Source organism: Stegostoma tigrinum, chromosome 43 (genome assembly GCF_030684315.1).
Source record: "Stegostoma tigrinum isolate sSteTig4 chromosome 43, sSteTig4.hap1, whole genome shotgun sequence".
Taxonomy (NCBI): domain Eukaryota; kingdom Metazoa; phylum Chordata; class Chondrichthyes; order Orectolobiformes; family Stegostomatidae; genus Stegostoma; species Stegostoma tigrinum.
Window position 1 is genome coordinate 2,861,719 of NC_081396.1, and position 17,319 is coordinate 2,879,037.

General features: G+C 43.4%; 1 protein-coding gene across 5 annotated transcripts in view; it reads left to right on the forward strand.

Annotated features, from left to right (window-relative positions):
* The window catches only part of LOC125449118 (zinc finger protein 239-like), a 46,905-nt gene that overhangs the window by 25,576 nt on the left and 4,010 nt on the right, over positions 1-17,319 (forward strand). For 2 of the 5 annotated variants that reach the window (XM_059641701.1, XM_059641698.1), the window contains exon 3: positions 1,495-3,301. In XM_059641701.1, the coding sequence (XP_059497684.1) occupies positions 1,883-2,998 (1,116 nt within the window). In that variant the 5' untranslated portion in view covers positions 1,495-1,882 and the 3' untranslated portion in view covers positions 2,999-3,301. Of the gene's footprint in view, positions 1-1,494; positions 3,302-17,319 lie in introns of those variants that run through there. The other 3 variants (XM_059641702.1, XM_059641699.1, XM_059641700.1) reach the window with 3 other exon arrangements.

Sequence of the window (17,319 nt, forward strand, 5' to 3'; positions counted from 1 at the left end):
ATTGAGTTTAAGAGTCGTGAGATCTTGTTGCAGCTCTATAAAACTTTGGTTAGACCGCACTTGGAATACTGCGTCCAGTTCTGGGCGCCCTATTATAGGAAAGATGTGGATGCTTTGGAGAGGGTTCAGAGGAGGTTTACCAGGATGCTGCCTGGACTGGAGGGCTTATCTTATGAAGAGAGGTTGACTGAGCTCGGTCTCTTTTCATTGGAGAAAAGGAGGAGGAGAGGGGACCTAATTGAGGTATACAAGATAATGAGAGGCATAGATAGAGTTGATAGCCAGAGACTATTTCCCAGGGCAGAAATGGCTAGCACGAGGGGTCATAGTTTTAAGCTGGTTGGTGGAAAGTATAGAGGGGATGTCAGAGGCAGGTTCTTTACGCAGAGAGTTGTGAGAGCATGGAATGCGTTGCCAGCAGCAGTTGTGGAAGCAAGGTCATTGGGGTCATTTAAGAGACTGCTGGACATGTATATGGTCACAGAAATTTGAGGGTGCATACATGAGGATCAATGGTCGGCACAACATTGTGGGCTGAAGGGCCTGTTCTGTGCTGTACTGTTCTATGTTCTATGTTCTAAACAAAAGGATGAGGACCTGAAAACAGAATATAGGAAGAAAGGAGTTACGTTACCTGCAGGACCTCAAATGTAGTAATGCAAGGCTTGTTCCAACTGCCACGTGCTAATGACAGCAGGAATAAGAGGACAAGTTGGAGAAATGTGTGCCAGAGAAGGGTTTAGGGATTTGTGATGCATTGGGACCATTTCTGGGGAGCTGGGACCCGTACAAGTTTGATTAATTAACCTCCGGGCAGAGCTGGGACAATTTGCTGAATGGGGCTTTTGCTCGTGTACTTGGTGAGGTTAAAAATTAGTATGGCAGGGGTGTGGGAACCATAGTGTAGGCTCAGATGTGCCAGATTCAGATCCAGAATTTGGAGGTAGAATGTTACTTAGTGATGCAGTCAGCGGCTCAGAAAGCCTGAAGTAGGATTATAAGAGTATTGGGTCTCTCTTCATACATCATTCTTGACATCCTAGGAATCAGTCTGGTGAACCTTCTTTACATTATCTCAATGGCCAGGGCATCTTTCTTGGGAAAGGAGAACAAATGTGCAAACAGTACTCCAGGTGTGGTCTCACCATGGTCCTTACAGAAAGATATTCCTGCTCCTGTACTCTAATCCTCTCACTGTGAAGGCCAACATATCATTTGCAATCTTCACTGCTTGCCACTCCTGCCTGTGTATGGCATAAAATCAACACAATGTTCCCTATGCTGGTCATTAAGCACCTATTTACTCCAGCCCCATTTTCTGGCACTCAGCCTGTGACCAATATTGTGGGGGCCTTGTACGATCATCTAAACATTTCTTCAAGGTTGAGATGGTTCCGGCGTCTGTTAGCATTGCAGATGCTACTGAGCAAATCCAGCATTATTATTTTAGGTTTCTACTATTTTGTTTCTGTGCTTGTTTGTACTGCTTCAAAGGGATCAAAGGGTATGCGGAGAAAACAGCAACTGGATTGATCTGCAGATCTGTGAAAAGCCTCTCTTGTTCCTCCTGCTGGCTGTCCCATCTCTAGACCTTTCCATAGTTTTCTGCAGATGCTGACTGATTCCCTTCCCTGAAGATTGATTTATGACAGTTTGGTTTTAATGATAATCCAGCAGTTTTTCAAGTGTCGGCTCCACAAATGACCAGATTCGTTTCTATCAGACTCATAACTTGTGTGTTCTTCTGGTTTCTGTCTTTCCCTCTCTATTTTAGTGTTCTGTTTGAAAGGTTGATTTGCAGATGATCCACATCTAGCTCTGACAGTCACTTTGTTTACCATAACCTAATTATCTCAGGATTTTGAACATTGATGGAAAATCTATGTTTCACACTGGCAAGAAGCACGTATCGTCTGTGTGTGGGAGGGTCAGTGAAAATTCATTTGAAATGTCCAAACGCCAGCACAGTCAAACTATGGAGAGCACGTTGAAATGTGTGGATTGCGGGAAGGTCTTTCTTTATCCATGCCAGCTGGAAATTCACCAACGCAGTCACACTGGGGAGAAGCCGTTCACCTGCTCTGATTGTGGGAAGCGATTTGCTCGGTCGTCTGACATGTTCAAACACCAGCGAGTTCACGCAGGGGATAAACCGTTCATTTGCTCTGATTGTGAGAAGCGATTCAGTCAGTCATCCGAACTGCTGAGACACCAGCGAGTTCACACTGGGGAGAAACCATTCACCTGCTCTGTGTGTGGGAAGGGATTCAGTCAGTCATCCAGTCTGCAGGAACACAAGCGATTTCACACTGGGGAGAAACCATTCACCTGTTCTGAATGTGGGAAAGGATTTACTCACTCATCTAACCTGCTAATACACCAGCGAGCTCACACGGGGGAGAAACCATTTACCTGTTCTGAGTGTGGGAAAGGATTCACTCGATCATCAAACCTGCTGATACACCAGCGGATTCACACTGGGCAGAGACCATTCAATTGCTCTGAATGTGGGAAAGGATTCACTTGCTCATCCAAACTGTTGGTGCATCAAAGAATTCACACAGGAGAGAAACCATTTACCTGTTCTGACTGTGGGAAGGGATTCACTAGGTCACCCAGCTTACTGATACATCAGCGAGTTCACAGTGGACAGAGACCATTCACTTGTTCTGAGTGTGGGAAAGCATTCACTCAGGCAACTCACCTGCTAATTCACCAACGGGTTCACACCGGAGAAAAACCATTCACCTGCTCTGACTGTGGGAAGGGATTCACTCGGTCATCCAACCTGCTGATACATCAGCGAGTTCACTCCGGGGAGAGACCATTCTCCTGTTCTGATTGTGGGAAGGAATTCACTCACTCGTCTAATTTACTGCTGCACCAGCGAGTTCACACTGGGGAGAAACCATTCACCTGCTCCGAGTGTGGAAAGGGATTCACCAGGTCATCCAACCTGTTAACACACCAGCAAATTCACAAAGAACCACAGTTTTGAAAGATTTTGTTCTTAATCACATCAAGGAATGAACCGTGGTCTTTGGGACATTTCTACTGATGTTATTAATCCTTGCTCAAACAAAGGTGCTGAAATTGTAGATGAAACATTCATAACAATCCTGTAACTATTGGGCTATGTTTTGGAAATGATCACATCATCGCTGTGCGTCAGAACATTGCACTAGGTAAAGACTGTCCACCTACAATGTATGAAAAGGGATTTCCTAGTTTATCAGGGCTAGTTAAGTACTAACTGTAGGAATTGGTTTTCGATGCTCCTATTACAAATATTCTAACTATGGTTTCTGTGTCTGTTTCTGATGATGCTTGTAAACATCAAATGTCTGGTTACCTAGGTGGGAGAAAAGTGATACAAATCAACTTCTTGTTAAAAGTATTGTGCATTGAGTCTTTATCATATCTGGAAAGCAGACTCATTTATTTAGATGGGATCTTCATCTCTCTTATCTCCTCCATCCTCCCCTCCAACACGTATGGGGACCTCCATGGAGTTTTTCTCCCATGCCAAGTAAGAAAATCAGTATGCTTTAAATGAACACAGGAAAAAAATGCAGATGCCGGAAAATCTCTGCAGGTCTATTGCCAGCTATGGTGAGAAATCAGAGTTAACATTTCAGGTCCAATGACCTTTCTTGTGAGGAACCTATTGAGCTCATAGAGTTCATAAAATCCCTACAGTGTGGGAACAGGCCCTTTGGCCCAACAAGTCCACAGTGAGCCTGGGAACATCCCCCCCATACCCATCTCCCTAATCTACACATCCCTGAACACCATTATCTCTCTCTTTTGTCCGCCAGTCTCACCCACTGTCCTCCTATTGGTCCGTGAGCTGGCGTCAATCAGCCAGGATCCATTGTGAGGTCATAGGTGGGACCCTCCCTCTGTTCTGGAACCGGCTTCATCATTCACAGTGAATGCAGAGTGCAGTGGCTGGTGGCCAGTCAGCCCATTGGGGCTGTACACTCTCATTCAAGAAATGCTGCAAATCTAACCCAACTACTGTTATTAGACCAGAGCCCTACAAATCTATGTCCTATTTTTCCCCCTGCTTGGGCTCTTCCTTCTTCTTTCATCAGAGAATCCCTGCAGTGTGGAAACAGGCCCTTCGGCCAACCAAGTCCACACTGACCCGCGGAGCACCTGCCCAAATCCATCCCCCTATAACCCACCTAATCTACATATCCCTGAGCGCTACAGGCAATTTAGCATAGCCAATCCACCTAACCTGCACATCTTTGGACTGTGGTAGGAAACCGGAGCACCTGGAGGAAACCCACGCAGACACGGGGAGAATGTGCAAACTCCGCACAGCCGGTCACTCGAGGGTGGAATCGAACCCAGGTCCCTGGCATTGTCAGTGCTAACCACTGAGCCACCGTGCTGCCCCATCCAAAGAGTTGAACTTCCTTTAAGTACCGTGAGCATCCTCTCTCCCACTCATTCACTAATCAGCACGTACACCATGATTTCATAGTTGCTTTCAGTTCTGACGAAGGGTCACTGCACTGGAATCCGTATCTCTTTTAATATGACAAATGCTGCCAGACCTGCAAAGTTTTTCCAGTGATTTGTTTGTTTCAGAACTCCAGCATCTGTTTGTATAATTTGCACTCTAAACATATACTTTTTAAGTTACATTCCAAATCAGTATTAAGAATGACAGCTGAATCTGCCTACACTTATCATTGATTCTGTTCCAGATCCCCAGAAGTCACTGAGTAAAATAATCTCCACCTCTTTACCCTACATTATGTACCAATTATCTGAAAGCTGAGTTCCGTTGTTACTAAGCATTCGCCAATGTAAATAATTTCTGTCTCGGCAGGCGAAATCTTCCAGAGATAAGTTGAATTAATTGATGAAATCATTGATTAACTTGCTCAGCTCCAAAGAGAATTATCCGAGCTTCTACAAACATACCGCATATCAGAAAACCCTCGCTTTTTCTTCATTCATGGGATCTGGTCTTAGTTGTGTCGATTAGTATTTATTGTCTATTTTTACTGAAGAGGGTGATGGTTAACTGCTTATTGAAATGCTGCAGTGGATATGATGTAGGTACACCCACCATGCTTTCAGGAAGTGTGTTTTGGTATTTTGACCCCACGACAGGAAATTAATTTAAATATATAATGGTAAATACAGTAATCGGGATGTGATGGCCTAGTGGTATTATTGGTAGACTGTTAACCCAGTAAATCAAATAATGTTCTGGGGACCTGAGCTTACATCCCACCACAACAGATGATGGAATTTGATTGCAATACAAAAACAAAGTCTGGAAGTAAGTATCTACAGGTGACCATGAAACTATTGACAACTGTTGTTAAAAAATCTTCAGTGAAGGAAACCCTTCCCCCTTCTCCTGATTTGGCCTCTCTATTGCCTCTAGGCCCAGAACAATGTTGTTGACTCTCAACTGCCGTCTGAAATCATATAGCAAGAAGTGCTAGACCCAGGCAATAAATGCTGGCCTGCTCATGATATCCCATGAGTGAAGTATATTTTTAAAAAAAAGTTCCAATCACTGTCTGAGGCCTGTAGCTGTTTTCCCATTTTCTGCAAATATGGAACCGAAAGTATCCAATTCATGTTTAGCAGCCTAACCTATCCATCATATACTCGCTTGCTTTGTCAGTCCCATTAAATTGCATCACCTAACACTTTTCAAGATTAAAATCCATTTCCCACTGTTCAGTCCACCTGACCAGCACTGCTGTATCATCCTGTAGTCTCAGACTTTCCTGGCAGAACCCAGAGTGGGAATCAGTAACAGCTTACTTCTGAGCTAACACTGCTTCATCAGGTGCCCATAACACGTCCCACCAGTTTACTAATAACTGGCATTTGATTGAAGGCACAGCAGTTGGTCAGATTCGATTTATCCTGTTTCGTGTCAGGACAAAAAATAAATCTGGGCAATTTTCCATATGCTTGGAAAGATGCCATTGTGACTGTACTGGGTTAAGTATGCTCTGTGAGACAGGTTTACATTTTTGATTTGAAGATGACAAGGATTTTGAGAAGACAAGTTTTGAAACAATGGCATGAACAAAAATCTGATCAAAGGAATTCAAATGTGGAGTTCTGGGAATGACAAGTTGGGATTCAGGAAGTAAGAAAACATTCAAGGACAATGAAGGGGCAAGAGATATTGGAGACAGGGCAATAGTTTACAGTAGAGGCATTGATATGTTTTAGACAGATGTGTTAAGGGCCCCGTGGACAGGAGTGGGTGGTGGTGGTGAGTGAAGGGAGGAAAGGGAGAGAAGAGGGAGAGGCAGAGACAGGATTTGACGAGACACAGCCATCAACAAAATTAGCAAATGTGTGAAGATGGTGGGAATAAGTTTGAAGAAGCAGCAGGTTGCCCTGACAGATTGAGCAATAAGTGAAAATATGGGGAGACGGGAGAGAAACAGTATGAAGGTGTAGGTTTGGGACTCAAAAATGGAGACCTTCGGAGGTAGTTTGTTCCTGGAGGGCTAGGGGGAGAGAGGGAAGCAACAGAGGCAGCCAATTAGATTGTCTCCGTGTTAGTGACATGGAAACTCCATGAGCTCCTGCATTTTGTGCTGGAGGTGAAAGGGAAGAGGAAGAGCATTTTGAAACGAATTACCTTGTATTCAAAACATTAAATGCTAAACACACAGTGTGTCAAACACCAAACTGAGTTATTTGATGTCAATCTCACATTTTTATAAATTGTAAAACTTGGCAGAGGTTCATGAGAATTAATTGAACCAGATGCCACTGAATAGGGTTCACTCCTGGACATGATCGAAAACAAAATCTAATCACGGTCATTACTGGTGAACTCGCTGATGTTTCTGCAGGCTGACTGACTGAGTAAATCTCTTCCCACACTCACAATGAGCGTATGGCCTTTCCCCAGTGTGACTGCACTTGTTTCTAACAAGTTCAGATGATGCCTTAAAGCCAGTGCTGCAGTGACAGCACCCAAACGGTCTCTCATCACTGTGAACATGTTGATGGTGAATCAAGTCCTCAGAACTGCCCACACTCTGGGCATTGAAAAGGTGTCAGTGTGAGCCCACTGGTTTCTCAGCAGATGAGAACTAGCAATGAATCCCTTCCCACATTTCGCACAAGTGAATGGCCTCTCCCATAAGTTGATTCATTTATGTTTTTGCAGGTCAGGTGAGTCAGTGAATCCTTTCCCACACTCGCAAAATCTGAACGGCCTGTCTCCCGTGTGATCAGAGATAAAGGGAATTGCAGATGCTGTAGAATCCGAGATAACAAAGTGTGGAGCTGGATGAACACAGCAGGCCAAGCAGCATCTTAGGAGCACAAAAGTTTCAGGCCTAGACCCTTCATCAGAGAAGGGGATGGGAAGAGGGTTCTGAAATAAATAGGGAGACAATGGGAGGCAGACCGAAGATGGATAGAGGAGAAGATAGGTGGAGAGGAGGAGATAGGTAGGGAGGGGATAGGTCAGTTTGGGGAGGACAGACAGGTCAAGGGGGAGGGATGAGGTTGGTAGGTAGGAAATGGAAGCGCAGCTTGAGGTGGGAGGAGGGGATAGGTGAGAGGAAGAACAGGTTAGGGAGGTGGGGATGAGTTGGGCTGGTTTTGGGATGCAGTGGGGGGATGGAGATTTTGAAGCTTGTGAAGTCCACATTGATATAATTGGGCTGCAGGGTTCCCAAGCGGAATATGAGTTGCTCTTCCTGCAACTGTCTGGTGCATCATTATGGCATTGCAAGAAGCCCAGGATGGACATATGGTCTAAGGAATGGGAGGGGGAATTAAAATGGTTCGCGACTGGGAAGTGCAGTTGTTTATTGCGAACCGAGTGAACTGTACTCATCCCTCACACCCCATCCCCGCAATAATTGCCAAAAGAGGATCCCCCTCGTCCTCACATACCACCCCATCAACCTCCGGATACAACGCAGCATCCTCCGACACTTCCGCCACCTACAATCTGACCCCACCACCAAAGTCATTTTTCCATCCCCACCCTTGTCTGCTTTCCGGAGAGACCACTCTCTCCATGACTCCCTTGTTCATTCCACCCTCCCCTCCAACCCCACCACACCCTGCATTTACCCCTGCAACCACAGGAAGTGGTACACTTGTCCCCACACCTCCTTCCTCACCCCATCACAGGTGAATGAACTCCACCCCATATACATTCCACTACGGGAGGAAACCAGAAATGAGGCAATCCATCACAATGGAGCCCAGAGTTCAAAAACCAGGCAGGAAAACACACCGATGTTTCATGAGAGACTGCACTGAAGCTGTTACTAAGCACAATATCGAAACATCTGCAGAACATACCAGCTCAGCGAGCCAACCAGCCTCAACTACTTAAAAAATATATTGATTGATTGGACGGGGTGTGATCACGGTTCGTGTTGGTGATGGAAACTGTTCATTCTGAAGGAGTCTGAACTGAAATTGTCACCATTAATTTATCACTTTCTAATGATGTGTGAACTATCCCCATGTTTATCCTTTTCAGTTTTCCAGGATTTCTGATGTTTTTCTTTTTTTCTTAAATCTGTTTTAAATCACGTTATTGTTGTAACACAGAAATCCAGAGGATTTTAACTGTTTGTTAAAGTCAACTCCTTTTGAGTACCGGAGAATGTGACTGGCCGTCACTTTATTTGGCTTCTTCCATTCGAAAATGACAGACCTGCAGAATTTCTCCAGCAATTTCTGTTTTTGGTTTAGATCTCCAGAACCCACAATTCTTTGTTTTTCATTAGGCAGTATCTTTGGGCTGATTTAGTAACATCAGCAGGAGATCCCAATGCACATCGTTCATCTTGCTGTAATTATCGGAAAATAACAGTCCACTGTGGTCATTTGTGAACTCACTGGTGACTCAGCAAGTGGGATAACTGAGTGAATTCTTTCCCACAGTCAGAGCAGGTGAATGACCTCTTCCCACTGTGAACTCGCAGATGTGCAGTGACGTCAGATGATCGCTTGAACCCAGTCCCATAGTAAGAGCATGAGAATGGGCTCCCATCAGAGCAAATGTGTTGATGCAGCGTCAATTCCCTGAAACTTTCCCTTCCTACAGTTTGGATATTAAAAAGATCGCATGTCCATGTAAACACACAGATGTGTCAGCATATGTGATGACTGATTCAATCCCTTTCCACAGTCAGAAGAAGTGAAGGACCAATGGAAAAAGCATGTGAAATCCACTCTTTCCAGAAAATGTCGCCTGACCCAAATGTAGCATTATTTGTGGGTTCAGCATTGGCCTATTCTATAACATCAGGACCAACAAAACCGGAGTAGAAGAAAATCATCCTCAATCCATTGTAATTGCTCAGAAAAAAGAGTGTGGTTTTGCAAAAGATATCCTAAGTACAAGATAGACATTCATTCTTGCTGGTATGAATATACACAGAGTCATACAGAAAAGTAACCCTTTGGTCGAACAAGTCCTTGCCGAACATAATCCCAAGCTAAACTCATCTCACCTGCCTGCTCCTGGCCCAAATCCCTCCAAATGTTTCCTGTCTATTAAGACATTAAGATTGACAAGTCGCCAGGCCTGGACCAGATTTGTCCTCGGCTGCTTTGGGAAGCGAGAAATGCAATTGCTTCGCCACTTGCGAAGATTTTTGCATCCTCGCTCTCCACTGGAGTCGTACCTGAGGACTGGAGAGAGGCAAATGTAATTCCTCTCTTCAAGAAAGGAAATAGGGAAATCCCCGGCAATTATAGACCGGTAAGTCTCATGTCTGTCGTCTGCAAAGTGTTAGAAAGGATTCTGAGGGATAAGATTTATGACCATCTGGAAGAGCATGGCTTGATCAAATACAGTCAACACGGCTTTGTGAGGGGTAGGTCATGCCTTACAAATCTTATCGAGTTTTTTGAGGATGTGACTAGAAAAGTTGATGAGGGTCGAGCTGTGGATGTGGTGTATATGGACTTCAGTAAGGCATTTGATAAGGTTCCCCATGGTAGGCTCATTCAGAAGGTCAGGAGGAATGGGATACAGGGAACTTAGCTGCTTGGATACAGAATTGGCTGGCCAACAGAAGACAGCGAGTGGTAGTAGAAGGAAAATATTCTGCCTGGAAGTCAGTGGTGAGTGGGGTTCCACAGGGCTCTGTCCTTGGGCCTCTACTGTTTGTAATTTTTATAAATTACTTGGACGAGGGGATTGAAGGATGGGTCAGCAAGTTTGCAGACGACACAAAGGTCGGAGGTGTCGTTGACAGTGTAGAGGGCTGTTGTAGGCTGCAGCGGGACATTGACAGGATGCAGATATGGGCTGAGAGGTGGCAGATGGAGTTCAACCTGGATAAATGCGAGGTGATGCATTTTGGAAGGTCGAATTTGAAAGCTGAGTACAGGATTAAGGATAGGATTCTTGGCAGCGTGGAGGAACAGAGGGATCTTGGTGTGCAGATACATAGATCCCTTAAAATGGCCACCCAAGTGGACAGGGTTGTTAAGAAAGCACATGGTGTTTTGGCTTTCATTAACAGGGGGATTGAGTTTAAGAGTCGTGAGATCTTGTTGCAGCTCTATAAAACTTTGGTTAGACCGCACTTGGAATACTGCGTCCAGTTCTGGGCGCCCTATTATAGGAAAGATGTGGATGCTTTGGAGAGGGTTCAGAGGAGGTTTACCAGGATGCTGCCTGGACTGGAGGGCTTATCTTATGAAGAGAGGTTGACTGAGCTCGGTCTCTTTTCATTGGAGAAAAGGAGGAGGAGAGGGGACCTAATTGAGGTATACAAGATAATGAGAGGCATAGATAGAGTTGATAGCCAGAGACTATTTCCCAGGGCAGAAATGGCTAGCACGAGGGGTCATAGTTTTAAGCTGGTTGGTGGAAAGTATAGAGGGGATGTCAGAGGCAGGTTCTTTACGCAGAGAGTTGTGAGAGCATGGAATGCGTTGCCAGCAGCAGTTGTGGAAGCAAGGTCATTGGGGTCATTTAAGAGACTGCTGGACATGTATATGGTCACAGAAATTTGAGGGTGCATACATGAGGATCAATGGTCGGCACAACATTGTGGGCTGAAGGGCCTGTTCTGTGCTGTACTGTTCTATGTTCTATGTTCTATTGAGTTGTCTAAATGGCTTTTAAAAGTTGTAATTGTACCTACATCCACCACTTCCTCAGAACATTCATTCCATATGCTCTGTGTAAAAACTTTGCTCCTCATGGCTTCTTAAGACTATTCTCCGCTCACTTTAAAAATGTGCCCTGGCTCTGAAATCCCCCAAAAGACAACTACCATTTACTCTGTCTGTACCCCTCATTACCATATACACTTCTTTAAGGTCTCCTCTCAACCTCCAGTGTTCCATGAACAAAAAACGTCCCAGCCAATCCAACCTTTCTTTGTAACTCAAACTTCTGTACCTGGCAACATCCTGGTAAATCTCTTCTGAACCATTTCCAGCTTAATAATATCCTTCCTCTAACTGGTCGACAAGAACCAGATGTAGTATTCCAAATGAGGCCTCACCAAAATCCTGTACAACTTCATTCCCAATTCCTATACTCAAAGGACTAAGCACTGAACACAAGCATGCCTAACACCTTTCTAACCACCGTGGCAAACTTCAAAGAATTATGTACCTGCAACTCTAGGTTGCTCTGTTGTACAACACTATGCAAGGCCCTACCATTAATTGTTATAAGTCCTACCTTTGTTTGTTGTGCCAAAATTCAATACCTCACATTTGTCCAGATTGAATTCCATCTGCCATTTTTCAGCCCATTGACCCATTTGATCAAGATCCCTTTGTAATCTTAGAAAACCTTCTTTGCTGTCTGCTGTGCCAGCAATTTAATGTTGCGCCCAAACTTACTACCTATGCTTTCTCTATTCTCACCCAAATCATTTGTACGAATGTCAAAAGAGGACCCTGTGGAACACCACTGGTGATAGGCTCCAGTTCGAAAAGCAACCATCCACCAGCACTCTCTGTCACCTATTGTTGTTTGTATCCAATTGGCAAGCTCATCCTGAATCCCACATGACCGAACTTTACTAATTATCCTGTTGTGCACATCTTTTCAATGGCTTTAGCAAAGTCCAAGGAAACAACATCTACTGCTCTGCCTCATGAATCTTTTTCGTAATTTTCTCAAAAAACTCAATCATGTTTGTGACACATGATTTTCCTCTCACAAAACCGTGCTGACTATCCCTTTTCAATTTTTGTCTCTCTAAATGTCGACAAATCCTGACTTTTATAATCACCTTGAACAATTTACCCGCAACTGAAGTCGGGCTCACAGGTCCATAGTTCCCATGATTCTCCTTACAAACTTTCTTAAAGAAACAATGAAAATTGGCGTGCCTTCAGTAATCAGACACCTCACTTGCACTTCTAGATGATGCAATATTTCTACATGGGGTTCAGCAATTTCTTCCCTTACTTCTAACAATGTTTTTGGATACATTAATCACATTCCAGAGATTTATTCACCTTCATATTCTCTAAGATCTCCCAAACTTCCTTCTTTAAATCTTGTTTGTTCTGAGGAAGGTTCTGTAACTTAAAAGATAACAGATTTCTGCACAGTTGTTGCAGACCTAACTGACAGTTGATTTGTTGATTTAATAATTGAAGCATTGTGAATAAATTGATAAGAAATACAAATGTTGATGGTTATTGATTTAGTTTCTGCACTGAAAGCTGGAAAATGTGGTTTCCTTCAGATCTACTTGAATCAATTTGATTTCAACTTTGAATATTTATTCTAGTACTGTTACTTTATACTCTCACACTAGAAGCTCATTTTCTTGAAATCCAGTTTATTGTGCTTTAATATATAGTCTATAAATTTGCAGTCTGATTAGTTTCTCAGATACACTTGTTGAAAAAAGACATATATATTTCCTCGCCCAATATTCTAACTGCAATGTAACTAATGCTTAACAAGTTTGCATTATCTCTGTCCTTTCAGAATCTGTAGCCAGCATTGTAAAACCTTGGACCCCACTGACTTTATCGCCACTTCACGAAGTTTTCTGCCCACTCTTAAATGTTTGTGTGTCTGAGTTTCTTATCGGTTTTATGGATATTAACGGGTCTGAGAGACTTTGAGGTGTAATTTCTGATACAACGTATTATGGAAATAATAAGTCTGGTCTGCGTTAGAAACGCAAACAGCTCCTTCCCTGCAGACAGATCACCATGGCATCACTGATTAGACATTCCATTGCCAAGAATCATCTGATTGGAAACTCAAATAAGGCCAAGGAAAAGGACATGGTTTTTCAATGCTTTATTACAATATAGTTTTCAATCAGAGTGAGTGAGAAAATAGATTAGATTTTGAATGTGTGATGTCCCTACTTATAATTGTGAAACTGTCAGAGATAACAGAATTAACAGCAATGGGAGTGTAGAGTCAAGGAGAAAATGACTGAAGAAAAGTAACTGCTATGAACCACAGAATGTGTCCTTGTAAATCATAGATAAGAGAAATTCCAGCTGTCTTCTCCTCATTTGCTACCAATTCCCAGCAGAGAAAACAAAGGGGAGTTGGGCCATAGCTGGATCCCTGCAGGGTATAAAAGTAAGGGAATACTGATGTGAGAGGGCAGTCGGGACTGGAGATCAAGCTCGGGGTGGGGTGGGGGGCTGTGTTTTCACTTAGCAGCTAATAGCGTGCATGTGATTGTGGACACACGTGACTTGCATGTTCACTCATGCACGATTATATACATGATAGTGGACAGAGAATCTGCTCAACTTTTGCAATGATGTGTGAACTGCTGATGTTAGATTGTCAAAGTTGGTGAGTAATAAGAGATGTCAGCCAGAAGCTTCCATCTCTTAACTGTTCTGGTCCTGTGGGTCTTATCCATAGTTAACGGAATTCTTTATTTCTTCTAACTTAGAAACTTTTCACTTTTAGGAATTATCTCTTTACTTTACTGTGTTTATTTTCAGTGAAAATCTTGTCACCCACATGTGAATTACAGAATGTTGATGGTCAAACAAGTCTGCACATGAGCAGTAGAGTTTTGGATAGTTTGAGATTACAGGGTGGTTGAATGTGGGAGGCTATCCAGGAGTATGTTAGGATAATGATGTCTAGAGGTTAGAAAGGAACAGGACTGTTCCCAGTGGGGAGAAACTCAAATCCATCAAGGACAATGCAGTAAGCTTGAATGCTATCCCGTTCAGCAGTTTCAACATTCACTCCCTTCACCGTTGATATGTGGTGCACAATATCTATAAAGTCTGCTACTGTAACTCAGCAACACTCCTCTGACAGTACTATCCAAACCCATAACTTGTACCACCATTTAGGACAAGGGTAGAGGCTCACAGGTGCACCAGCACTTGAAACTACTCCTCACTCCCAAGACACGCACTATCCTGACTTGGAACTTCTTTTTATTATTTACTCACGGGACCTGTGTATCACAAGTTGGCCAGCACTTATTGCCTGGGTGCACTTAAACAGCTAGCTAGGCAATTATCGCAATTAATTCCCTGTCCTGGAGTCAAAATGCCAAAACATTCTTACCGAAGGGACAGTGGGTGTACCCCCAATACGACATGCATTGCAGTAAAGATGGCCAATAAGACTGATCGGTGCCATGAAGACCAGATCCCGAGAAGGAAGAAATTTGAGAGTTTTCTGTTACGTGGCGTGCTTGTAGAAGCTTGGATATTTCTCTTTGAAGCTCAGAAAGTTCAGCAATGGTTTAGTCAAATTACAAGTTTATTTGTAATAAAGATCTTCTATGGGATTCAAAGTGGGCTGGTGAGATGGATTCAAAATTGGCTCGGTCATGGAAGACAGAGGGTAGTGTTGAAAGGGTATTTTCCAGAATGGAGACCAGTAACTGGTGGAGTTCCACAGGTTTCAGTCTTAGCTCCTCTGTTGTTTGTAGTATACGTAAATGATTTGGGGGAAATGTGGGTGGTCTGATGAGTTATCTCGCAGATGACATGAAGTCTGATGGCATTGCTGACAATACCAGCAGTTGTGAATGGATACAACAGGATATAGATAGATTTGCAAGTTGGGCAGAGAAATATCTGATGGAGTTTAATCCAGACAAATGTGAGGTGATGCATTTCGGAGGAACAAATTCAGGTGTGAACAATACTGTAAATGGCAGAACCCTGAGGAACATTAGCACACAGATGGATCTGAGCGTGCAGGTCCACAGTCCCCTACAAGTGGCAACACGGTCAGCTAAGGTGATTAAGAAGACATGTGGCATGCTTGGCTTCATTGGCCAAGGCGTGGAGTACAAGAGTTGGCAAATCATGTTGCTCCATTGTTAGGTTGCACTTGGAGTATTGTGTGCAGTTATGTCACTACACCACCAGAAGGATGTGGAAGCTTTAGAGAGAGTACAGAGAAGGCTCACCTGAATGTAGTCTGGTAACGAGGGAATTGAATATGAGCTCTCTGATGAAGGGTCTAGGCCTGAAACGTCAGCTTTTGTGCTCCTGAGATGCTGCTGGGCCTGCTGTGTTCATCCAGCCTCACATTTTATTATCTTGGATTCTCCAGCATCTGCAGTTCCCGTTATCACTGTTAAAAAGACTAGGATTGCTTTCACTGGAAAAACAGCAACTGAGAGGAGACCTGATAGAGGTCTACAAAATTATAAGAGGCATAAATAGGGTGGATAGTTGGAGGATTTTCCCCAGGGTTGAAGTTTCAATTACAGGGGGGCACAGGTTCAAGGTGAGAGGGAAAAAGTTAAGGGAGATGTGTGGGGGTAGCTTTTCATACAGAGAATGGTAGATGCCTGGAATATGGGATATAAAGCAGGGCAGGTGACTGAGTTGTTAGTGGGGGAGAACTTTGGGGCCAGAGAACATAATTCTATTAGTTTTAAACTAGTGATGGAAAAGGATAGACTGGATCTAAAAGTTACAGTTCTAAACTGGAGGAAGACCAACTTTGACAGCATTAGGCAAGAAATTTCAAAATTGATTGGGGGACGATATTTGCAGGTAAAGGGACAGCTGGAAAATGGGAACCTTTCAAAAATGAGGTAACGGGAGCCTGGAGATAGTATGTCTTTTTTAAGGTAAAGGGCAAGTCTAGTAGGTGTAGGGAATGCTGGGTGACTAGAGAAATTGAAGTTTTGTTCAAGAATAATAAGGAAGTGTGTTTCAGGTATACATAGGAGAGACTGAGCGAATCCCTCAAAGAATTTAAGGCAGTCAGAGTATACTTAAGAGGGAAATCAGGTGGGCACAAAGGGGGCATTTGGCAAATAGGGTTAAGGAGAATCCAAGGACAAAGGGTAACTAGGGAGACAATACAGCCCCTTAATGATCATAAATGCCGCCTCTGTGTGAAACTGCAGAAGATGGGGGAGATACCAAGTATTTTGCACAAATGTTGACCATAGAGAAGGATATGGAAAAGAGAAAACATGGGGAAATAAATAGCGGCATCTTGAAAAATGTCAATACTAATTAGGAGGAGATGCTGGACATCTTAAAATCAATAAGTTGGATAAATCCCCAGGACCTGATTAGGTGTAGCCTCAAACTCTGTGAGAAGCTAGGGAAGTGATTGCTGGTCCCCTTGCTGAGATATTTGTATCATTGATAGACACAGCTGTGGTGCAGGAAGACTGAAGGTTGGGTAACGTAGTGCCTCTATTTTAGAAAGATGGTAAGAAAAAGCCAGGCAGTATAGACCAATGAGTCTTGAATCGGTGGAAAGCAAGCTGTTGGAGGGAATCTTGAAGGACAGTATTTACATGTTTCTGGAAAGGCAAAGACCGATTAAGGATTTTTGAAGAAGTAACAAAACACGATTGATGAAGGAAGAGCAGTGGATGTGATCTATATGGACTTCAGTAAGGTGTTCGACAAGGTTTCCCATGGTGGAGTTGTTTGCAAAATTAGACCACACAGAATACAGGGAGAAGTAGCCATTCGGATACAGCGCTGGCTTGAAGGTTGAAGATTGAGAGTGGTGGTGGAAGGTTGCTTTTCAGGCTAGAGGCCTGTGACCAGTGGTATGTCATGAGGAGTGTCACAAGGATTGGTGCTGGTCCACTGCTTTTGGTCAATTATATAAAAGATTTGGATATGAATATAAGAGATATGGTTAATAAATTTGCAAATTATACAAAATTGGAGTGTAGTAGACAGCAAATAAGGTTACCTCAGAGTACAATGGGATATTGATCATTGAGAACCTTAAGTAGTGTGAGTCGACGTGTAGATTTGTTTTCACGATATTTCATTTACAGAGAGATAGAGACTATCAGCATTGTGACAATGTTTGGTCACCACAGAACACGGCTTACAGACAATTGGCAAATAATG